This window comes from Branchiostoma lanceolatum, chromosome 11 (assembly GCF_035083965.1).
Source record: "Branchiostoma lanceolatum isolate klBraLanc5 chromosome 11, klBraLanc5.hap2, whole genome shotgun sequence".
NCBI classification, from domain to species: domain Eukaryota; kingdom Metazoa; phylum Chordata; class Leptocardii; order Amphioxiformes; family Branchiostomatidae; genus Branchiostoma; species Branchiostoma lanceolatum.
In genome coordinates, this window is record NC_089732.1 from 6,317,789 (window position 1) to 6,341,711 (window position 23,923).

General features: G+C 40.4%; 2 protein-coding genes across 4 annotated transcripts; both read left to right on the forward strand.

The window, feature by feature from the left end:
- The first annotated feature begins 558 nt into the window (after positions 1-558).
- LOC136444910 (receptor-type tyrosine-protein phosphatase F-like) lies at positions 559-17,898 on the forward strand. Of its 3 annotated transcripts, none has more exons than XM_066442682.1 (17): positions 559-652; positions 6,006-6,173; positions 6,356-6,485; positions 6,823-6,974; positions 7,360-7,533; positions 8,387-8,535; positions 8,921-9,086; positions 9,468-9,556; positions 10,043-10,271; positions 10,708-11,010; positions 11,201-11,365; positions 11,928-12,092; positions 12,888-13,172; positions 13,533-13,868; positions 14,575-14,683; positions 15,237-15,297; positions 15,714-17,898. In XM_066442682.1, exons 2-17 carry the CDS (start codon positions 6,074-6,076, stop codon positions 16,404-16,406), a joined length of 3,306 nt encoding a protein of 1,101 aa, XP_066298779.1. In that variant the 5' UTR covers positions 559-652; positions 6,006-6,073; the 3' UTR covers positions 16,407-17,898. The 3 variants fall into 3 exon arrangements, with proteins under 3 accessions (XP_066298779.1, XP_066298781.1, XP_066298780.1); XM_066442683.1 differs by lacking the exon at positions 559-652 and adding an exon at positions 796-916; XM_066442684.1 differs by lacking the exon at positions 7,360-7,533.
- A 1,450-nt stretch (positions 17,899-19,348) lies between these two features.
- Positions 19,349-23,808, forward strand: LOC136444974 (contactin-1-like). Its single transcript, XM_066442787.1, has 7 exons — positions 19,349-19,468; positions 20,050-20,121; positions 20,845-20,996; positions 21,715-21,880; positions 22,342-22,430; positions 22,789-23,011; positions 23,450-23,808. Exons 1-7 carry the CDS (start codon positions 19,414-19,416, stop codon positions 23,776-23,778), a joined length of 1,086 nt encoding a protein of 361 aa, XP_066298884.1. The 5' UTR covers positions 19,349-19,413; the 3' UTR covers positions 23,779-23,808.
- The last annotated feature ends 115 nt before the right edge of the window (positions 23,809-23,923 follow it).

A 23,923-nucleotide genomic window follows, 5' to 3' on the forward strand; every position in this document is an offset into this window, starting at 1 on the left:
TATGTTCGTCAAAACTTCCCATACCGCTCAGGGGCCCAATAAAATCTCTCTATGTGGACAGGTACTTTACTTAATACTCTGGTCTACTCTCCAAGCAGAGGAGTGGTTCCGGCGAATAAAAAAAAAGGTTCACAAAGAAAAAGTTGCGAAACCTAAGAGTTTACGTGGTCAGGAAGGTTGAACAAATGACTAACACACAGTATGGTACAGCGAATGATAGATTCTTCATTTTCACTTAATTCGTCACACCTTCTTCTTTGACTTTTGAATTGATTTTGGCATTATACGACATTAGTATCGATCGTTTTCCTTTTTTTCTTTTTCTTTTGCAATTTACGGCATATATAAACAATTTCTCTGTGTGTGGACTGTGGAAACGGACGAAAATTGATGCGTGCGCGGATGTCATCCTTAATAGTCAAATCAACATGACCTAAGGGATAAAAGTGGTCACTTAAGCATGTAACAGAGCTGGTCACTTGTACATGATAGGTATACATGATAGGCTGTATTACGCCCACACTTGTTTTTGACCACCACAACTGACGTCAGAGCCAGAAGGGCGTGACTCACTCCATCAGGTCACGTGACTATCGTTTCCGGCATGGCGGACTGGGGTGTTGTTTGACGAGTGAAATCTCCTAAAGTTGCGGTAAGTTATCCCTCTTCTAACCACTCCAACATAACCTCATAGTCCGAACTATGAACTTGAGAAGGTTATAGAAACCAGATCTTACGAAGGGCTGGGTGTTGAAAACTTTAGTTGTGGCGAAAGGCGTTCTAGATATACTAATCTCTTGTCGTATACGGGCGATCGTAGTATTCTGCCTTGTTGTTCACCAACCGTGACCGTGGACGTTCACTTGCCAGGCTTGTGTTGTAGACTACAAATTACTGTCTTATCATGCTTCAAACGGTAATTATAGCGGTTTCTTACCCTTTCTAGTATCTCATGGGTTTGTTAACAAGGGTTGTTGCTGTACCGTTACGTCTTTAGACACTGTTTTGCCCCGAGGAATTGCCCTGGAAGACGGGACGCTATCTGAGTTTGTCGTTTTGTTTGCTCGCTTAATTGCCCAATAATCAGTGGGGAGGGTGGCTAGACTTGCTGACACGTCCTAAAAAGACTTTTCAACTTACAGAATTCTTTTAGAAATGTCTACGTATTCTAAAAATGATATAAAGGAAAATATTAAAGCCTGCCAACAACTAGGGCGTCCCGGGTTGCACAGCTGTTACGGTTTACTTCCTCAAACTCGAACCTCAAACCCTTCAGTGTGGTGGAAAATTATGTGGGCGAGCTTATCATAAACTCAAATCTCGTACAATGCGTCAGCATGTTACCAGAAAAGTACTATTGCCTTTTCATGACGATAATTTTTACAGTAACAAAACGCCGTATTTAGAAGAATTTAAACTTTCTTCAATGCTATTTTTAAAGATAGGAGTAGATAAGGGATTAATTGACCGAAGATGGGGCTTCTTGGAACCCTGTCAGGGTACATGTGGTGTTGATATCAGGGGCAAGGGGGCACACTCTCTTGAAGGACTTCTGTAAATGATAATAACCACCTTTGACACTCGTAGATAAACAAAATTATTATTAGATATGATGACCATGTATGTCCATTTGTTTGTTTGGTTTTTGTTCACTTCTCTTGTTGTGTGTGTGTGCAGGAATGTTTGGGTGTGTTTTTTTGTGTGGGGGTGTGTAGTGTTTACTTTCCGCTAGCACTTTGTAGAACAGTAACCACATTTACAAATACTAACGTTACATACGATAGCTGATTTCGTCTATTAATGAACGTTGTCCAATCTGCGGTTTGAGAAATAATTCTTGAAATTGTTTTTGAGAATTAATGAAAATTAAAATGGCACATTTACTATTTAGTTATTTTTTCTTTTTCATTCTATGTATACCCGGTACCGTACATGTACTTGGTTTGCTAAGGAGGTAACATTAAATATCAAGATGTAAAATCACTGTTTTGGGTGATAGCTACAGGGAGGATATTTTTTCTCCAGTTTTGTGACAGTTTTCGTGACAGTACAGTGTTCTAATTTTTATTCACCAAAATGTTTAAGTCAGCTAGCCTGGATGCCAGACTCCCAATCTTTATGTCAATCTATCGTAAATATTACACGATAGATACTATAGAGATTGGGGGTCTGGCATCCAGGCTAGTCATGTCCAGTTTTAGCCTTTTCTTTTGGCTCGCTATACCTCGTGACTAGCGAGCAAAAAAAACTGTTGTTACTCTTAGAAAAAACTCCAAATTCAAGTTTAAATGCTCTTTGAAGCAAACTCAAGAGTTCTTCTGGGAGGTCTAGAGGATCCATAATCGGCTCATTCAGTTCTCCTAAGTGTGCTGTACTTAGGTTACATGTAATCAACACAACAAGATCTCCTATATCCTGATACAGTGATCATACTGTTTAGCCAGATCATACCTGTAATGTTACCTTGGAACCAAAGCCCTGGCTGGATTGATATTGGGTTTAGCTTGTCGTATGTAATCTCCAGTATGATATCTCCTATATCCTGATACAGTGATCATACTGTTTAGCCAGATCATACCTGTAATGTTACCTTGGAACCAAAGCCCTGGCTGGATTGATATTGGGTTTAGCTTGTCGTATGTAATCTCCAAGCAGACGATAGGAAGGAAAAACACTATAGTACTGTATTACATCAAGGATAATGTCCTTGATTACATGTCGTTTACTGGGTCCTATTTTCTGGCTGCGCCGTTTTGATATGCAACTTTCCGAAGACAGAAAACAATACGGTTTTTCAAGACCTGCTCTGTTTTAGATATTGCTGAGTAGACTACCCATGTTTTTTTTAATAGAAAACTGGTAGCCCATTTGTGTTGAGGTCAGGCAGGCCCTGGAGGTCAGTTATGTAGAACAGAAGTTTTTATCGTGATCGATAACAGATGTAGCTTGTATGATACATGTACTACAAATTCATCTATGTTTGCAGGGATTTTATTTTGCGGTTGGAGTGGTTTTCACAGTACTGTATTTCAAGTTCACGGTAAAAATAATACTGTAGTACAGACAGCTGTCGATAAACTACATATTTTGGTTGTGTCATACCATGAAAACTGTGAAGGTAAAACTGCCATGATTATTTTACGATTTCCAGTATTTGATAGGTGTAAATTCTCCCATCAAAAGCTCCCAATACAGATATAACCCCATACATTTGTTAGTTTCATTTGGTAGAATGGGAAAAAATTCAGTCAATTTTCACATACATAATTTTCCATTTCTATGCAGTATTTATGAGTACATGAAAATAGATTTTGGAAAATTGTGTGTTGCAAACACAGTGGATATAGAGTCCATGACAACTAAAGGGTTGTGTTAATTGAAAAAGCAACATGTTGTATCCAAGCTTGCACCCAAAGCTGAAGTGCTTCTGACAAAGACATCTTTGTTGTTCCAAAGTTCACAGGCACAGCCCAACAACAGGGGAATATGTGAAAGGAGAAAAGGAACAAAGACTGGAGAATTTGTATGGTACATTTTGCCCAGTGTATACCCTACGTTCCCAGTGCAACAGTACACAGTTTGAGTAGTAATGGTTTCATTGTGATCTGTCATACCCTATTAGGTGTTTCTATTCGAAGCAAACTATCTAAGAAACAAAGTGATTTACCTTTATGTACAGTCAAACCTGCCTAGGCGACCACCTTTTCAACGCGACCACCTGGCCATGGCGACCGCTTTTCCTCGGTCCCGAAATTTTTCCCCATAGGCACAAGCATTAAGCTGCCTGCCCAAGGCGACCACCTGTCCAACGCGACCGCGACCGCCACGAATTGGGACCACACAGAGCACAATCCCTGCCCATGGCGGCCGCCTAATTTTCAAGCGTGTGGTGACATCGGATCATTTTGCTGTCGGATTTCACGGAAATGTTTTCAAGACCTTGAAGGACAAAAATAAGGACAAAAATATATGGAATAGTAATGTTATAGCATCGATTCCTCCATGAAGTGTTTTGATAAAACGTTCCCCCTATAAACATTGTAAAGACAAATGTTTTTTGATGTTGTTGTGCCTCTCGTAATCTTATAGTTTACTTCAAACTCAGTTCGGTTTAAACTCAATTTTCAAAACGAATACGTAGTGCATGGCGTCAAAAAGTCAGATTTCACAGAAATTACTATCTATTTCTTGTAGTTTCAACAAAAATGTGTCTGTGTCTTACTAAATTCCGCCGAAAAATGATTTCGCGGCGGGCAAAACATCGGGCGAGAAATGTTGTTCCTTGGTCCCGACGCCATCTTGGATTTGGCACGGCCCAGATTTGGCGTACCGCTGACCTTTCTAAAACACGATGCTTTTGTGTATGAACATTTACGAATACTCTAGTTATTGATGAAAATTAATGTTCTTATTTTCTTTTTATTTCCATGAATCTCACAAACCTTTATTGGACGCTGTGCGTTCTGGCTGCACTGACTTACCTTTCGATGCGGTCGCACAGAGCTTGCCGCGCCGGCGCGACGAAATCACACCGTTCCGTTTTCATCTTTAGTTGTCAGATCGAAAACTTTTTGCCCCTTTATGCAGCGGTCGGCGCCCCAAAAAAGGCTGGGGCCAGCAGGTGTTTTCTAGGGATTTGTGTTAGAGGCCTTACAACTTCGATGATGTGTGTGTGTGTGTACTATTGTAACGTGTGAATGCGGGAGGGCGCTGCGAGATCATCGAGGCAACCAATGTTTTGTAATCAAAATTATGACGAAAATTTGTACACGATGTAGCGGTATACAATTATTACAACGATGACAGAAAATCTAATTTTGTAGGATCTTTCTGTCCATGAGAATTGAACCTGTTGGGGGTCATGCTGTCTAAATTCACATAATTTTCCATCCATTTACGTACTGTATTTGAAAACCTCGACCTGGAAACATGTGAGTGGAATCCTCTTCATGGCGACCACCTGTCCATCGCGACCGTTTTTGCTCGGTCCGCCGGGTGGTCGCCTTGGGCAGGTTTGACTGTATTTCTGAGTAGTGGTAGTACTGAATTGGATTGGCCCAAACTTTGGAACAATTATTCAGACTTCCTGTTGTGGCATTCAGCTTCCCTTTTTAAACCCAACTGTGTGGGTTTGAGGTTTAAAAGATCTTTTGGGGCAGAACCTTTTTCTTTGTGGTTGAAAATGCCACAAATGACCTGTCGTTGTGGGATATGGTGTTCCAGATAACCTTTCACGGCCTTGAAGTACAAAATGTCAACAATGCACCTACATTTTGTACCATCAGGTACAAGCACAGAAAAGCTTTTCTTTATCGAATTGTAAAGAATTTTTGAGGATTTTTTTCTCTTTTAAGATTTCTAATGAAGAGATAAAGGAGATAATTCAGTAGGGAAAGCCATTTTTACAATGTTAGCCTTGTTTTTTAAGGCATATTTGATGACTTTAGAAAGTAATGTCTGAATGGTACTTCCTCTTTCTTCTGCACAAAAATAAACCTTTTGTCTCTAATGGTTCCCCTAGGGCTATTCCACCAAAATAAAGGGGTGACATGATAGTCATGCCTGATTTTTTTTGTCTGCAGCAAAAGGAAGGATGACTAAGGGGATCTTCATACAGGCCACTTCAAATAATTATTTAAGGATAGAGCAAGTCATGTACAGACACTCCTGAATATTTTACAAATGGAGTCACTGTCACTTCTAGATTCCCAATAGATCATCATCTGATGGAACATTTAACATGTTCTGAGGCATTTCTCTCTGCTAATATTTCCCAAACATGGAGAGTAGGAACTGTTATCCGGTAGTTCAGAGAAATGTAGGGGATGTCCCTCTTGCTGACAATGCTGGCAAGATCTTATCGTATTTCAGGAAATGCAGCTCCGCTGGGCAAGCTTGGCAGTTACCCATGGCTGCCTCTTCCAAACCATGCCTGCATTTCCTCTAGAAACCACTAGGTGGTAGTTCATATTTGTTTACCATATTGTACACGTATCTTATTTCAGGAAATGCAGCTCAAACCCTCCGCTGGGCAAGCTTGGCAGTTTCCTCACCAGTCCTTTCACCAATCAGGATGACTAGGAGGGAGAGGTCAAAGGTTAAGGCCATGCAAGAACATACCTACATTCCCATCATCCTCTGTATTCTAGCTGGAATACAAACGACAAATGCTTGTAAGTATGCATCCTTGTTTGTCAATTTCAAAGTTGTTAAGGGCAGAAATTATTTTGCAATTTACCATTTTTTGTACAGGAATGATAATTGAATAGTCCATTTGTACATTGGGAGGGATGGTGTGAAATAATTCACATTTGCTTGCAAATGTTAACTGTTTTCACACATTTGTACCCCACAGCCCTCGGACTGAGCTGTGCTGTGTGCAGTGAGACCCACCCAGAGCTGAACATCACCTGTACATGGGACACACAGCCTGGTGTTTCATACTCGCCCTTCTTCAAATTACAGCTAGGAACATCATGTACAAGGTAAAGGTGGCGTTCTAAGACGCAATGGACTTTTTTGTCTTTTCCTCTACCAACTCTAAGTTACTAACATTCAAATTATGAATCCTGTGTGTGACCATCCAGTTCAAATGTATCACTAATGAAATTTTTTAATTACTCTTTTTCTAGAGAACATAATTTATACATATTGCTCAAAGTACCTGGCATATGTGTTAAAAATTCTACTGATTAGTGTGACAAATTCTACTAGTAATTCATGCACTTTTCCTAGTTTTCTGTTCTGTTTGCATCAATGATTTTTTTGAATGTAACCTATTGTTTTGTACATCATGAAACATTTGTTCTATGTTGTTTTCAGTTATACCACATGGCGGTTGTGCAGCAGTTCAGCAGAGGGCACGTGTCAAATACCCTTTCTTCACTGTGAATCCTCATTCGACCGATTTCAAGTAAAGGTGGAAACATCCGACTCAGAGGCCCAAACAATCAGCTTCTACAAGAATGAAATCGGTAAGTCACTTGATATCCCTTGAACTAAGACGATTACTCAAACTCAAGGCATGGTATACTTGCATGGACTAAACAACAGGATTTTTTAACTACATGCAAATTTACATGCTTTCACAGTCTGTTGCATGAGCTGAAGTGACGCATAAGGCTTTTTCTTTTGGATTAGAAATTTTTTAATGTCGACCACTTTTACTTCTGCCCAAGAGTAATTTTGTTGAGTCAGTTGTGTAAGTTTGGGGAGTGCTTCACACATTCTTGCCACAACGCCACCTAGCTAACTGATAAAAGAACTGCACTTATAACCCACATGACCAAGGTGGAGTTTAAAAAGCCCAGTTTGCCCTCTTTCCTTATGTAATTTGTCCTTTTGAATTTGTCCACGCAGCAAGTCCCCCCTCTTCACCTCATTGGTGTGGTCCAAAGGAAAGGCAAGAGCCTATACAGCCTAGCAGCAGTAGAGTCGCAGGAGTCACTAGGGTGGGAGAATCCAAGTTTCGTGGGGTCCGTGGACTTAAATGTCCCCCTTCATGGTGGGAGGTGCTCAAAATAGGAAACAGAGGTTTGAAGTCAGGGTTTTCCTTTCTCATGGTGGACTTAAGTCAGGGTTTTCCTTTCCCAAGGTGGACTGAAGTCAGGGTTTTCCTTTCCAAGGGTGGACTGAAGACAGGGTTTTCCTTTCCAAGGGTGGACTGAAGTCAGGGTTTTCCTTTCCCAAGGTGAACTGAAGACAGGGTTTTCCTTTCTCAAGGTGGACTAAAGACAGGGTTATCCTTTCCAAGGGTGGACTGAAGTCAGGGTTTTCCTTTCTCAAGGTTGACTGAAGACATGGTTTTCCTTTCCAAGGGTGGACTGCCTCCCCAAGCTGTCAATCTCTGTTTACCTGGGTGCTATTTGCTATTAACTAGTGGTCAGGTCAGGTATCAGATATTTCACACTGTTCGTCCCTGTGTACAGTTTCCAGGTACTGCATGTGGCTTGTGGAGGGACTACATGTTTCTAATGTAGCTATACTAAAGCAGGAGAGACTCTTGCACTAACTAGCGAGTGGTGAGGCTGAAAGCGTGAGATGGTGAGGGTACAGACTGTAGTGTAAGCACACACCAGGGCTGTCTCCAGCTTGACTTTTTTGTCCCACTCAGTATTTCTATGTTTTTCTGGTTGGGCATCATCATTATCATTCAGGGAAGTGAGTGTCAAAGGCATGCAATTTTGGCAAAAAAGGTATTTTCGTGTCATGAATGCTCTTTGTCTCTTTACAGGGATGAACAGGGTGAAATATCTGTATAAGAATTTCTGTCCTGTGATCTCATGATGGAGAAATGGGTCCTGGAGACAACCCCACTGAATACATCTCACTGTGTGAAATTCCTCCTGTATTTGACCTATTCTGATCCTCTTGTTTCCCTTCACAGCCAAACCTGATCCTCCTGAAGAGCTGACCGTACACACAAACAGCAGCACACAGATGACAGTGGGGTGGAAGATGCCAGAGTGTACAGATATGATATTTAACAGCTACACTTGTCAGGTTGAATATACTTCACAACAGAACATCACCAGGGTTAGTAAACATTTTGTGGTTAGGCCACACCCATTAATTTCTTGGTTTACGGATTTTTATTTTGCCCAGCCTTCTGTTTTCATGATTTTTTTTTTTCTGAAATTTTTTTTTGGGAAAATAAAAATCCGTTCACCAAGAAATTAAATTGGTATGGCCTAACCACAAAATAAACCTTATATCGATGAAGGCATTTCTGCAATTTTTAACAGTTTCTTTTTTTATGTTCGATGTAGTTGTATCAATCGTAAATTTTTCCACAATTGTTGAATTGTCTAGAAATAGAAATAATATTATATGACGTTAATTTATGATATACCAAGTCAACATAAACGTATTGGCAAATTTCTCATCATTACCTTATTGTGTGAAATTGTCTTCTGTGCAGACATCAGAGACTTCAGTTGACTTTAACCCAGAAGCTTCCAAGGAGTTGCAAAACCTGACTCCGTACACGCTGTATAGGGTCCGTGTCAGGTGCAAGCCTGTATTAGGAGCTCTCGATGGTTGGGGGGAGTTTACAAACACAGTGGAAGCACAAACTCATGCTGCAGGTAAGAACACTGACTTGTTTATTTTTGCACACAGTTATTGTTGTTGCCCCCGTGTACAGAGATATTGCTTAGGTGTGTTCGGATGTCTTTGTTCTTATGTGGTTGTAGATATTTGAATACTGTAAATGCAGAAATGTTCACTGTGGTTTTATGTTCGCGTTTTTTGCGGTAAGCTCTCTTTGCCGCAAACTTAAAACCATCGCAAATTTTTTGCTCTCCTACCTGTAACCATCTTGTCTATTTATTATTTCAAACGCGAACTTAAAACTGCCGCAAACACTCCATTTTCTCCCTACGGCAAAATTAGAACCACGCAAACTTGAATGCATTTTCAGGACACTGTCAGTTAATTTATTAATTGTCTTCTCACTTTTGCCTCAGCACCATCTCGTGGTCCTACTATACTAACACCAGAAGACGTGTGGTTAGACTACAGAAAAGGGCTGCGAAACGTCTCCATCCAGTGGCAGGTAACTGCTCAAACCTCAAGTTATTACACTTCTTCTATCTGCACCACTCCAAAGAAAAGGTGCCTTCTTTTTGCTTGAGTCCTTAGATTTTGGAATATTCTGGAACTAACAGCTTTTTCCAAAATCTTGTAGGAAATCTTGGATCGATTTATATTAACAGTCCAATCAGGTTGCTAATCTGACTAGACATTTTATTACATATGTATTGCTCTTATGTTACTTTTATGGGTAGCATTCTTTTGTCTTATGAATTTTGAAACTAAGTACACTTACTGGTATGTGCAAACATACAAAAATACAAATGGTATGTTTGTTAAGTGCAAACCATACATGTCATAAGCACTTAAATGTATATCCCAATGCTAGTGATGTCTAAATAGTTTTGTTTAAAAAAAAAAGTTGTTCAAGACATCTATAATCTTTGATTCTGCATACATGTACATGTATGCTACTTATATAATGTTTAACGAGGATTTTTTTCCTCAGGCTTTATCAACGACAGATTATAACGGAGTTCTTCTGGGCTACCATATCAGAGTCCGAGACCTGAGAACAGATGAGGTGACGGAGTTAACTGTGAATAACAGCGGTGCTCAGTCCTACACTCACACACTGGGTAACCTGAAACTGTCAGGTTACCAAGTGAACATCACAGCGTACAACGCGGAGGGACAGTCTCCCCCAAGAACCCGATTCATCAACGACATAGCGAGAAGTGAGTCGGCTAGTAGTGTCTCTGATAAGTTAGAAAAGGTATTAAGTCATTGACAATCAACTAAAGCCATGCATGTTTCACTTCTAAATTTATTGGTTTGGCTGTTCAGGACATACAGCCAGGGCTTCCCAACTAAGCTGTTGCTATTAGAAAGGGCTAGCCCTGCTAACAAATACAAATGGAATCAATAACAATAAGGATATTAAGACTACCACATATATATGTATGCAGTTTGTTCATGGTACAAAACTGCTATCCAAACTTCTTATATTTACATAGATATAGAAACATACAAATAATCATGAAATCTTGGTGTTTCTATCAATGCTTTCTTTTATGTGACAAAACCTTTAATTTTGTTGTCATAACTTATGTTTTAGGCCTCATATAAATTTTTTGGGGTGACAAAAAACATTTTCTGTCCGTTCTATTGCAGAACCTGATCCTCCAAGAGACCTTGCTGCCATGGCAACAAGTGACAACAACCTCCAGTTGTCATGGCAACCCCCAGCTGACGTAGGAGGCATTGAAACCTACGTCGTCCTGTGGTGTGAGCTGGAAACAGATGTAACCTGCGTAGGGCCTGAGAAGAACAGGACTGTTGCTGGGAGCGAGCTGTCAATCAAAGTGATTGACAGTTGGCGACCTCTGACCCGCTACAGATTTGCGGTGAAGGCAGTGAACTCAGCAGGGCAGAGTGAGACATCAAACACTGCAGCTGGTTATACTGTGCAGGGAGGTAAGAAGGCATCCAAACCTGTCTGACAATATTGAGAATTCTTTACACTCACACTCACTCTGTCTAGCTCTCTCGGAATCATCTCATAACCAGTATTCTCTCCACTTATACTGTTTTATATGTACTAACAGACTAATACTACATATAGTTGGGATCGTCATTGTTTAAAACTGTCCATTTGTATCCCCAGTGCCGTCCTCCCCACCCCAGAATGTGACAGTCGAAGCTGAAACGCCCACGTCTCTCCTGGTGAGCTGGAAGCCACCACCTCTACAGGACAGGAGGGGGATCATCACCAAGTACAGGGTGTACTACTATGTTACACCTTCTGTCAGTGGACAACGGATGGCTGCAGGTATGTGTCAGTTTTCTATATCTGTATCAGTGAACCAGTATAACTACCCTGCTCATTTGAGCCCTAACCATTGAGAAAGCCACACACAAGGCGAAACTAGTCTGGGTGTGGGCTTGAATAAAGTTCTAAACGGGAACTATGCAGCTACAGCGTCTTTTCTGAAGATGTGGTGTAAGTTGACTTGAGGTTTTCCACTACTATTTGCCAGTATAACCACCCTTTTGCGAAACACATTGGCTTGTTAGACTTTGTTATACACTGTAAGGTGTAAGTAACAAGATACATGTAGACTAAAGATCTGTGCTTCAGATATTGTGAATAGGCCAAACTTGAGTTCCTAAAGATTGTCAGGTATAGGTGTAGGTGCAGACCTATACCTAGATCTATGCCTAAAGATTTTTAGGTACAAAGCTGTAGTTACTAGCAGTTCAATAACAATTTTTTTCGAAGGAAAGCTCATCTGTGTTGGTAGAATACATAATTGTGTGATTTGAGCTTTGATCGGAAACAAAAGGAAGAACTCACCATGAATTTTCAGTAACAATTTCTTTTGCTGCAACAGTTGAACAGAGTGTGGCAGTAAACATCACAGATGACTCCCAGCCTGTACAGTTCTCCCTGTCGGGGCTGGAGCCATTCACATCGTACAGGGTCAGACTGTCAGCAGTTACATCACAAGGGAAGGGGAACAAAACTCAACCTACAGGGGCACAGACTAGTCAAGCAGGTGGGTTAGGGCTGCTTCAACCTGTTTTGTTTTTCCCTCCAGTATATAAAAGCTGCCATTATGATTTATGGCATCATGGCTTGGCCATCTTGGATCTTACTGTAAATGCAGAAATGTTCGCAGTGGTTTTATGTTTGCAGTGTTCGCGGCGACGTTTCACCGCAAACTTAAAACCACCGCGAACATTTTTGTCCAATACTGTAACAGTATGTGACTATAGCGCTGCCGCAAACATAAAACCACCACGAACACTCCATTTTCGCCTTTAATAGCGTGAAATAAAAACCATGCGAACTTAAATGCATTTACAGTATTAGCTGGCTAATTATAGCATGACTTAGCCTAACCAATCACAAGTCAAATTGGAAAGTCATCCTGGATTATTCACTGTATTTACCACAAAAATAACGTCTTAAGTTGCCAAGCATCTGTTACTGTAATTCTTGTTTCTTTCACCTGACTGTAACTTTATGTAACTCTGTACTGTGAACTTATCAACACTGTGAAAAAAACTGTTGTTATCATATATGATTCCTTTATACATCCATTCTGTAAATCACTTGATGTTAAAGTTCAGGAAAATGTCCATTTTCATTTTCCTTACACCGTGAAATTTTGCTACCGTGAAGATAAAGTGAATTACAGTATGTTATTTCTAGAATGTAAATGTATAAAAAAAGTCCAGGAGAATTCTTTACTCAGTAACTGTGGTGTCATCTGATTGTAATTTGTGAATGGTGCATGCAATGATGCTGAAGTAAAGACATTTTGTTGTGCCGTTGTCTCTGTTTCTAGCTCCAAGCGACCCCCCTACTGATGTGCAGATCTCTGATGTCACTGTGAACACTGTGGCTTTGTCCTGGACACCCCCATCTCGGCCAAATGGCATCATCCGTTATTACATCATCAAACATGAACATGGAAATGACACCACATCAGAGGGAAACCACACGACGTTTGTTTTAGAGGGTCTTGAAGGGGACACTGACTACGCCATTCAAGTCCAAGGTTGTACTGCAGCAGATGTGGACCCCTGCGGGCCCCCGTCGCCTGAGGAGCATGTTCAAACTAAAGTTGGAGGTTTGTACAAGCTATTTTTGTTTTTGCAAGTCATTTTAACAGTACAATCTCTTAACTTAACGCTTAGATGTAAAAATGGAAACAAGAAACAGTATAGAAAATAGAATTCTTAGAAAATCTTACCTTCAAATTGAAAATGCATTGTGTTCTTTGCAACCATATGTACATGTATTGCCCCTTCCCTTAGTCCTACCTACATCTGCAAAAATTTAGAAATGTAAAGCAAAAATAAAATATGAAGGATTTTCAAACACTGTCTTATTGGTTGAACTGCTTACTTTTTGATTGACTGGATTGGTTTATTGCACACTACGCATTTCCATATGCAATACGTACATTGATGATGCTTTGTTTTTTCAGCACCTGGAAATGTGCAAGATCTACAGGCACAGTTTGACCCCACAGACGGTGACGTTAGTGTCTCTTGGAATCCACCTGCGCTGAAAAATGGGCGCGACATCAGTTACATCGTTTCATACAGACGGAAAGACCTCCGAAACGACGACACCACTGTCACCTCCACAACATACTGGACCGATGACAAGCTGGATGACACTTGCTCAGATGGACTGGAGCTTTTGTTCACGGTATATGCTCGGACAAGGGACCCAGAAACGGGACAGTTGTTCGATGGACCAGATTCTACAGAACGCCTGTCATGTAATGATAGACCAGGGGTATCTCCCTCATCCAGGGGTAAGGACTGTTTCTGTTTTTACTTTAAAATATATACCATCTCGCCAGGTATTTGGTAACAGAAATACATCAATTATTTCCCCTCCACACCAAGAAATGGTCTTGTTGAATACTGAAGAACAGTCTTTTGTTTGCTAAAGGTCTCATGTACAGTCAAGTCAAGTCAAAGGATCTATATTAGCATTTAGCAGACATTCAAAAAACAGTCTGAATTACAGCTAATTTACTCAACATTAATTTGATAAGATTTATATTTTGGCATTTGTAATTGTATTGCTGATCTCTTTGATTTTTAATGAGTCACTGTATAAGTCATTAAAATACGTAGATAATAAGAGTGCCTGTAATCAATATGCTTAAAGAGATTTGTTGTGGAGCAGCAACGCTTGGTACAGAAAAGGTCTCTCAGTTCTCGACAGGAAATTAGCCCTGAACAAAACTTATAAACTGTACATGTTATCAACAGGCAAAACAAAACTGCTGCTGCAGTATACATACATGTACAAGTATGTAAAAAAGCTCACTATTGTACCAACACTTTTACAATGTCACATGGCTTATGTTGTAATCATGAACACCTCAGTTCATGAGGTGTTCATGAACACCTCAGTTGTAGCGCATATACGAAAGCTTCCTCAGCAAAATACAGCGTTGTTTTGTTTGTTCTGAACTGCTTCTAACCTATAACCTCTTTAATCTGTTTCAGACATTCAGAAAGACAGACTGACTTTGGAAGCTAAAGTAGGGATCATACTTGCTGTGCTTGTAGCATGTATAGTGGGTCTTGCTGCACTGGTCCCCACATGCAGGAAGATGTAAGTCAATGAAGATTGTGATTTAAGTTTCATTCCTATAACACCAGGGGTGCTATGGGTATTCGCACAAATTTTATGAGATCCGCACAAATTTTATGAAAATGCAGAAATCACTATGTGAATACGCACGGATCTTATGGAAAACGCACAAATCTTATGGAAACACGTAGTCTATTTATTGATAAGTATGGATATGGATAAAAAGACTGTGTGTCACATAAGATTCGTGATTTGTACGTTTTTCATAACGTTCGTACGTTTTTGCATACATGTATATAATGATTCAAGTTTTTTCATAAAATTCATGTTTTTTCCTGAAATTCATACGAATTTCATAAAATTTGTGCAAATGCTTTGGCACCCCTGAACACTGCCTTTAAGTTTTAAACCAGTGGTTTGTTGTGTTGAATTTTCCTGTTAGTAACAGTGTCACTGCACCTGGATTTAGCATACTCTATTGCAATGAACTATTAATTAAACTTTTAGATCTGTTAGGCTTGGCATTGCAAAAGATTCAAAAGTCAAGACTTTTGATACACCTGTGTCCTTATAGGTATAAGAAGACCAAGAATGATGTGCCTGGCCCTGCAGACTTCATAACTGACTCTAACCAGGTAAGAAAAACACATCCATTCTCAGTACCTGTATTATGTGTATTTGAATCACTACGTACTCCCTATCATTGTATACTTGAATATTTGTTTGAGGCTCAGGGGCTAATGACATGTGGCAGTCTAGTTCAGGAGACCAAAAGTTATTTTTATAGAATATGATGAGCACAAATCAAAGTCGATTTATTACATATGCCACTTAATGCTTTGAGCGTGCATAGTCTTAACCTTTTGTGTCTTGTTACTTCCTTTGAATTTTGGCTTACAAGATGATCAGACAAAGATGATACACTTTTCAGTCTTGTACTTTCTTGATGGCCCTTGCCATCATAGCATCTATGTTATATGATACAGCAACCAAATCATAAATGCAAAATGTATAAAAAAGAAAAGTAAATTTTCATTTTTTAACTTCTCAGGGCATATACTCCTACATTCCTGATCTGCCCCGGACCCTGAATAACCTGCACATAGTCAGCGAACAGACGGGAAAAACACCTGAAATCATGGACGACTTCAGCAAGCTGCGGGTGGAGCGCCAATGGTCGCACGACTCCGCCTTTGGCTCCGACTACGGGAACAATAACGTAGACTTCAACGTAGCGGAGCAAAAGGCACTCTACTCTGTTGGTGGTAGTAGCAGCGGCTACAGTGATTTATCTGACGAGAATGCAACCCTCCAATCAGACACAAACAAGGCTGAAAATTTGGTGTCAAACAATCAACAAAGTGACGTTGCCGACTACTCAAAACTTGATGTAGATGGCAATTTCAAGGACTTGAAAGTCAACTATGTCACCAAGCAGGATTCGAACACGATAACCCCAGAAGGCTCAAAGAACCGCCACAGTACACACTCATCTACCGATAATCTAGAAACTATAACGGACTACTCCAAGGTGGCTGCTGAAAAGGACCATAAAAAGGATTTGGATGTCAGCTATGTTCGTAATACAGGAACAAAAGAGAACAAGTATGGAGGAGTCCAAAGAAGTGAACCAAGTAGCCCCAAACATGCAGATATTCCTTATACTAGTTATAGAGAAAGTCCAGGTCCTGTTAAGTGTAAGATAGTTTGTCCAGAGAAGGTACCCTATGTTACATATAACTGAAGCACAGTCTTCACTCTAAAGGGTCAGCCCAATTTTATGCATGTAAAAAGTAAATGTTTGTATCAGGGCTGTCTCCAGCTTTAATTCTTTTCCATCCTACTCATTCTTTGGGAGTCCATGTTGCAGATTTTCCCTGTCATTTTAAGCTTACGAAAATACAGTTTCATCAATTTTACGTCATGAAGTTCAGATTTTGGGATGGATGGGGTAAATGTTTTTCTGTTTCAACAACTAAATTTCTTTCCTGGGACGGAAAAACAGGTCCTGGAGACAGCAGCCCTGGTTTGTGTGTTGCATCCTGGTTAAAGGAAACCCAAGAAAGTCAGTTTTTGCTGAAACGTTGATAGAGAAGAAAAATAAGGTTACTGTTGAATTGAGGCTCTGTGGAAAAAGAATTCTAACACTTCAATTTTGAATAACGGAAACTGCTGCAGTACCTGGGTTTGTACATGTGACAACAGGCAGCTCAACAGACAAACATTATCTGAAATCCTTTTTTCCTCTTTTGTAGCCAGAACCAAGAAGTGTGTTAGATGTCTATCCCGTAGAACCTTTGTCTGTAAGGGACAAATAGATTGCATTTTATAAAATTCTGACTGCAGGACCATTCCATTTAGATACATACTGTATCTATGAAATGTCTGGAAATATTGAATTCTACACCAGAGAAACAATGTGCAGGGATACCATATTTTCTCCAGTTGCAGCTCCCCACACCTGTGGGGCTGAATTCAGGGTATGCCAGTATATATGCCACTATGCATGTACATGTAGTAGTTTCTTAGGCCAGTTGAAGCCTTTAAGGCTATTATTACAATAGTTAAGAACATATGGTTATGATGTTGTAAGCATGCACATGTCTTTATTAGACATGATATGAAGTAGCATTGTCCTCAGCAGGGTAAACTAAAGGAACGGCTGTCTAAGGTTTAAAAGAAGAAGTAAGTTTTTTGGCAAGGCTGGAAGTGATTGCATAAGAGTGGTGTGAATTATTGTTTTTAACAATGCATGTAAGATGTTTATTGTGTATATATGATATAATCATATTGGTTAAGCCAAGTTGGAGGTACCTGCAACAGAATCTGATCTTTACGCACACGTAAAGCACACGTTAAGTATACGTAAATCAAACTTTCATGTAAGAATGCAACCCTTGGCTTTAGGCATTGCCTCAATGTAATATTTGATTTCGTGCAGTGTTTGTTTTTGTGAAACCTTTGTTAAATTTTCTCTTTTTGTTACAAAATTTTCCCCGTTTTCAGACCTCAAATCCTTTCTGGCTTAACCTCAAGTTGTAAGAGATGATCAAACTGACAATAGATATGTATTAATATGCATGAACTGAAATACAAATGTTTTAACATATATAAACTATAGCAAATTGCCTTATAACAATCATGGTTACAAACAATTGTCAACTCCATTTCAAGGGCTATTTCTCATGAAATATAATCAATTTTTGTGATACTAAACAATGTTTGGAAGATTAATTGTACATACTAAAAGTTCTATATATATTTTTGTGACCATTTCGTGTTTTGTGTGAAACATACTGTTGATAGCCACGTGTGTCATGTTGTGATGTACAAATTTGTGTCACACAATTTGTGCAATTTTAGTAAGGTGTATTGAAGTGATTACATGCATATATCTTACCAACAAAGATGTAAAACTACATCATGCAAAACGTAACCTACTCTGTGGATTTTTCTGGGGAAAAATAAGACTGAAAATTAAAATTTTGGAAAGGTAAACATATCCTTATTGTCTGAGTTATTAAGTTTGATGTTTTCATAAAAGGTCGGTACGGAAATACAAATGTAATTTTTAAAAGATGAAGCTGTAAAGGAATGAAGAGAGTATTCTTTGGAAAAATCCATGGAAAAAGTTGTGAAAGTTATAAACCATGTCTATGTATCTGTGGCAATGTCCTTACAAACTATAGTCTCTGTCCTAGAGACTTAAACATGTGTAAATCCACCATTGACAGGGTGTTTTCTGACAGTTAACATTTACATATACTCCATGCAACTTGTACATACTGTCTGAGTAAGACTTTTGTCTCTGTTCTGTTCTGCTTGCTTGGTCATTCCATCCATGATATAATACTAAATGCTTGTTTGTGGAAAACAATAAAATGTCCTTCAGGTCCTAAAATACATTGTGACATGTGTCTTGTTGTGGTTGACAATATACAGGTTCTGCTGTTATGGAAATGTAAAGTTTTGTGAACAATTGTCCCATCTGCAGTACATGTACATGTATTATGTCAATATCCTATGTAACTAAGTATAAGTAGTGAGTGTGTGTGTATAAGTGAGTATGTGTGTGTGTGTGTGTGTGTGTGCGTGCTTGTGTGTGTGTGTGTGTGTGTGTGTACTTCAAAGATTGTCTTGTTCAGCTTTAGGCCCACAGGTATACAAACAAGTGTTATTAGGTTTTGTTGCTGATGTGTATGCACATCTAATGAAAACTCCCCACCCTATACAGAACGTACAGTTCACAGGGACACCGTCCTCGTAACTGACGTTTTAGACGTTCAACCTTCTGGACAAATATGTCGATCTTTATTCCAATCGCTACGAATAGATCGTGTGTGAATGCTTCTGAGAAAGCCAGTTTTTTTTTCTAATAGATTGAAAGAAATCGAAGCGTGACGCGTTTAAAAGTATCAATTTTTACCTTGAAAAGACGGTGACTGTATAATCAACCGCCTTGCGTTATATAATTCGTCCAATAAAACAGAAGTAGTGGGCGTGTTTTATGTTGACTGCTCTAGCTTCAAGTTGAAAAAGAGGAATTATGAGCTGATGCGTAATAAACCTGATTATTTTATGATGTGTAATTCTGTCACTGATACGCCGCGGTCTAGAATGAAAGACAAACACCTGTCTTTGTCGTCTGTGCATCGCTGTTGTTTGCAACTGGGGGACAAGGGTCACTCTTATCGGGGTGGCAAAACGCCAACACATGAAACTCAGACAACTTCCCTATCCGGACGGTCAGAATGGCGCTGTTGATCGCTGTCTTCGGTTTTCCCGTCGTATTCACTGTCAGTTGCGGTAAGATAACTTCTTCACGTTCACAGCTTCATCTGAGTCGTAGTAGGCTGAATAGAGCATGCAGGGTTTCGTCATGTCAAGGATCGAACTAGATTGTCTTCGTGGCTGAAGTTCCGCAATTTCAAAACGTTGATTCAAACAATTTCAGCTGAGTCGTAGTCAGCTCAATAGAGCATGTAGGGTTTCGTCAAGTCAAAGGGTAAGGATCGAACTAGCCGAATTCGTGGCTGAAGTTCCTCAATTTCAAAACATTTGCTTGAATGACCTTGTATGAAACTCGTGGCACTATCTAGACTTAGACTGTCTATAGGGGTGTTTCAAAGTATGTGTTTACATTGTAACAAGGACGAAGTACTGGTTACGACATCAGTAGCATTAGGTTGTGAAAAGGAAGGTAGATTTTGCTGAGGCAAGTTTACTCGTACTGGTATGCATTTAATGCCCTTAATATGTATATATCGATCGTAAAACAAAGTCTACGTCTCACTATTGATTTGATCAATACTGCATATATCGTGACGATATCAGATCATAACAGAAACAGATCATAACTTTGTCTTAACGTTATCTTGGTTGTTCAGTGATAGCGGACAGCCAACAGGCCATCTGCCCGGACCCTGAAACCTGCACTTCTCAAAGTTGCCTCGATACCGGTAAGATCTTGTACAACAATCTCTAGAAAACGATCTAGCCACACGCTCGTCCCATGACTTTATTTGCACGTCAAATAGGGGCATCGAATGTAATGTAAACAGAGACTACATCACATGCATAAGTATTCAAAGTGCACAAAGGTCATCACCATTGTTTTGTGCCTTATGTCGATCATTGTGTGACATATCGTTTCTTCTCAACGTAAAACATTTGAACAATTGATATAACGGTTATGCGTTATCATTGTGAGTAACGTTACACCAAGGAGGTTATGGTTACACCAACATTTCGTCTTGTACCAATATATATGGATATACCGGCATGCTCTGGAATTTGTCGTGAGAATTTCCTCACATAAGCAATGAACAGCCTCTAAATCCATACAAGCCAAGAGGACCGATGAAGCTAGTACTCAAACCTGCCGGGCGACCACCTCTTCAACCCGACCACCTGGCCATGGCGACCACCTTTTCTCGGTCCCGAAAATTTTCCTCATAGGATCAAGAATTAAGCGGCCTGCTCAAGACGACCATCTGTCTAACGCGGCTGCGACCGCCGCGGGCACAGGTTCAGACCGCACAAAGCCCAAACCCTGCCCATTACGACCGCCTCATTTTCAAGCATGCGGTCAACGGATTTTTGCTGCCTATGACGAAAAACTGTTCTTGTCACAAACGTTACCTTATGTGAATAACTTTCTCCGTGTTATTTCCTTACACCAGTTCCTCCGACCACCCCAGAGTTGCTGACAGTTTGGACGGTCAGCAGCACACAGCTCACTGCTACATGGAACATAACGCAGTGTGGTTTCAAACCATTCACTGCCTACACATGCTCCGTTCAGTATTTCTCTCAGTGGGATAACATCACCAGGGTTAGTGGATAGCGTTCTAACTATACATCCTATATAATGTCCTTGAACTATCATAGTTGTGGTATCTAGCGTATGGCTCAGAATGCAGGCGAGTATGTGTGTCGTTGGCCTTTATATTTGCATAATGCTCTGTCCCCAGAGAAGTTCATGTCTCTTCCTTGTCAAGACTTTCAGGAAGCGAAGCGGGGAATGACATATTTGCATGACAACGATGTTCATCTTGAACCATGTAAAATGAGTTCGCAGTTTCCATGGTTCAAAAGAGATGCCTTGCGGCTAACGTTAGTTCAAATAGTGCAGTGTGCTACTGGTTTCAAGGGATTGATTGTACCCTGATTGACTAGGGCCTGATATCTTAGTAGCGGGTTCCAGCTTGTATCCACTTCCAAACGGTCGTTACCTTACAGGAAGATGTTCTGAACCGGTCAAAATGTGATCTTTTTTGCTAAGCGGGGCATGACATTTTGGTATGACAAGTTGACAACAATGTTCATCTTCAACCATGTAAAATGAGTTCGTAGTTTCCACGGTTCAAAAGAGACGTCTTGCGGCTAGTTGAAATAGTGCAGTGCGCTACTGGTTTCACGGGTTTGTACCCAGATTGGCTACTGATTGGCTAGAGTCTCCGTATGGCCTGATATCTATCCGGTTACAGATTGTATGTGTCACTAGTACTGCTTTTTTTGGCGCATTAACCATATATTCCACGTATCTGCAGATGAGAGAAGTGACGGTTCGAAGGCCACATCATGGCTCTGTGTCCTTGGACGACCTTGTACCGTTCACGTTCTACAGACTGCGGGTGAGGTGTAAGAAAATCATCAGTCTGGACGACAGGTGGAGCGGCTACACACCATACGCGCAGGCGCGGACCAACGCCACGGGTGAGCAACTTTACTGTTAGCGACGACAAAAACGTTAAACGTTGGTTAACGTTATTACTTGGGAGTACGTCCCCCGGGTGGCCGCCTTGGGCAGGTTTGACTGTATATAGTATATGGAGTTATGTTGATGAAGGTTAGACATCCAGGTAATAAGATACGCCAAAAATAATTACTCAAGCAACTGGATAAGATTTTGAAACAGTCAGACGTTTCAGATAGCATCCGCTATCTTTCGTCAGTGACGTTTAGTATATGTTCAAATTTTGACCCAGAACTTTGGAAAAGTGTGTGATTCGTCATCTTATTATATATTTCAGGGGTTGTTAAATATAAGCAACAAGAGGAATTACAAAGAAACAAATCATTCATTCATTCATTCATTTATCCATTCATCCATGCAGTATGACAAACTCGTAAGTCTCTTAGTGGTACCTGAATATATCGTTCATGAATGTTTCCAGCACCTGAGTATGCTGTTCGTGTCCGGACGCCCGTCAGCACTTCTATAGACTACAGGACAGGGCGACGTAACGTGACACTCACATGGGAGGTATTGTACTATTGTACTAGCAATATTTCTACTCTGTGACATGGCAGAAATGTTTCATTCTTGGAGTTTGTTAGCAATGTGTGTGTTGACAGCCACTCGAAAATATGTTGCAGTACAACTGAACATCTAGGTGAATACTGCATGTTAGGAACAGGTGGTAAAATATGGATTATAAATACATAGATATAGATACCCGATTTTTTTTCTTTAGCATGCATTACCGCGGCCGCTATTGATAAATGGGTTCTATTCCTTTAAGAGACACGTATTACGCTGTGTTAACGCATACTTGTAATGTAACATATCATTCCTCTTTACAATGCTGAACGAAATGAAGGCTCCCTTTGTTTCCTTTCAGCCCCTTCCACCTGTCAAACACTACGGCATCCTCCTGGGGTATGTGATCAGAGTAACGGACTTGAGAGAGCAGAGCAGGGTGACTGTACTACACACAGCCGTGAACGACACCACTTGTACGTTAGAGAAGCTGAAACTGTCCGGATACAGGATTAACGTGACGTCATATAACACTGAGGGAGCGTCACCTCCGGCAACTATGGAGATACTTGACATCGCGAGGGGTAAGGAAGAACAGTGTTATCGTTCAGAGACTCTTTTTACACAACCAAGTGATTCATTCAACCGACGTTTCGGTGACCATCTGTCACCTTCTTCAATGCAATTCTGACTGGTTCACATTGCACTGCAGCACAGGTGTCGCTGCTTATAGGTGCGTTCCCAAACGCAAAGTATTTACACATATACAGTCACAGGGAACGGCATCACAATGCAGTCCCAAACGTACAGAAGTGTAACACATACACAACACTTTTTATTCAGTGACTTACCAACATGATGAAACTATTCACGGAAGTGCTATCGTTCCCTGTGAAAACTGAAACGGACGTTTTGCGAGATTTGATGTTTCCCTGGCATGGTACTTTCAACTACGAAAAGCTCTGGCGAAACAATTAGATTATTGCATTATGGATTGTTTGTGTTTATAATTTGCGTTTCAGTTCCTGATAAGCCACTAGATCTGAAAGCAGAAAAAATACCAGACGGAAACATCACGTTGGCATGGCAACGGCCGGCAGAAATCGGAGGCATTGAACAATATTCCGTTTTCTGGTGCGAACTCGAAACGGACACTACCTGTCGTGGGAACGAGAATGCAGTCTCCGTCCCAGGGACCTCCATGACGACGACGTTGATTGACAGTTGGTTGCCCTTTCGTCGTTATCGATTCAACGTGAGGGCGTTGACCTCTGCTGGTCAGGGTCCACCCTCGGACAACACATACAAGTACACAGTTGAAGGAGGTAGACCTTGCCCTCTGTTGAATTGATATCATATGACTAACATGTACACTTAAGTTTTTATTGGCTATCACTAAAATGTCACAAGCATTATATCTCACGGCATCAGAAACGATATTCTATTGTATCAAAGCAGACAAATTATGTGGTCCATAATCGTGCTTGGTAATACCC

Bases quoted from the DNA above. Each gene is read 5' to 3' on its own strand.
- LOC136444910 (XM_066442682.1), top strand. From the start codon at position 6,074: ATGACTAGGAGGGAGAGGTCAAAGGTTAAGGCCATGCAAGAACATACC. The intron at 12,093-12,887 runs GTGGGTTAGGGC...CTCTGTTTCTAG, and splicing joins GGCACAGACTAGTCAAGCAG to CTCCAAGCGACCCCCCTACT. The intron at 14,684-15,236 runs GTAAGTCAATGA...GTGTCCTTATAG, and splicing joins GTCCCCACATGCAGGAAGAT to GTATAAGAAGACCAAGAATG.
- LOC136444974 (XM_066442787.1), top strand. From the start codon at position 19,414: ATGGCGCTGTTGATCGCTGTCTTCGGTTTTCCCGTCGTATTCACTGTC. The intron at 20,122-20,844 runs GTAAGATCTTGT...TCCTTACACCAG, and splicing joins TCAAAGTTGCCTCGATACCG to TTCCTCCGACCACCCCAGAG. The intron at 21,881-22,341 runs GTGAGCAACTTT...GAATGTTTCCAG, and splicing joins GGCGCGGACCAACGCCACGG to CACCTGAGTATGCTGTTCGT.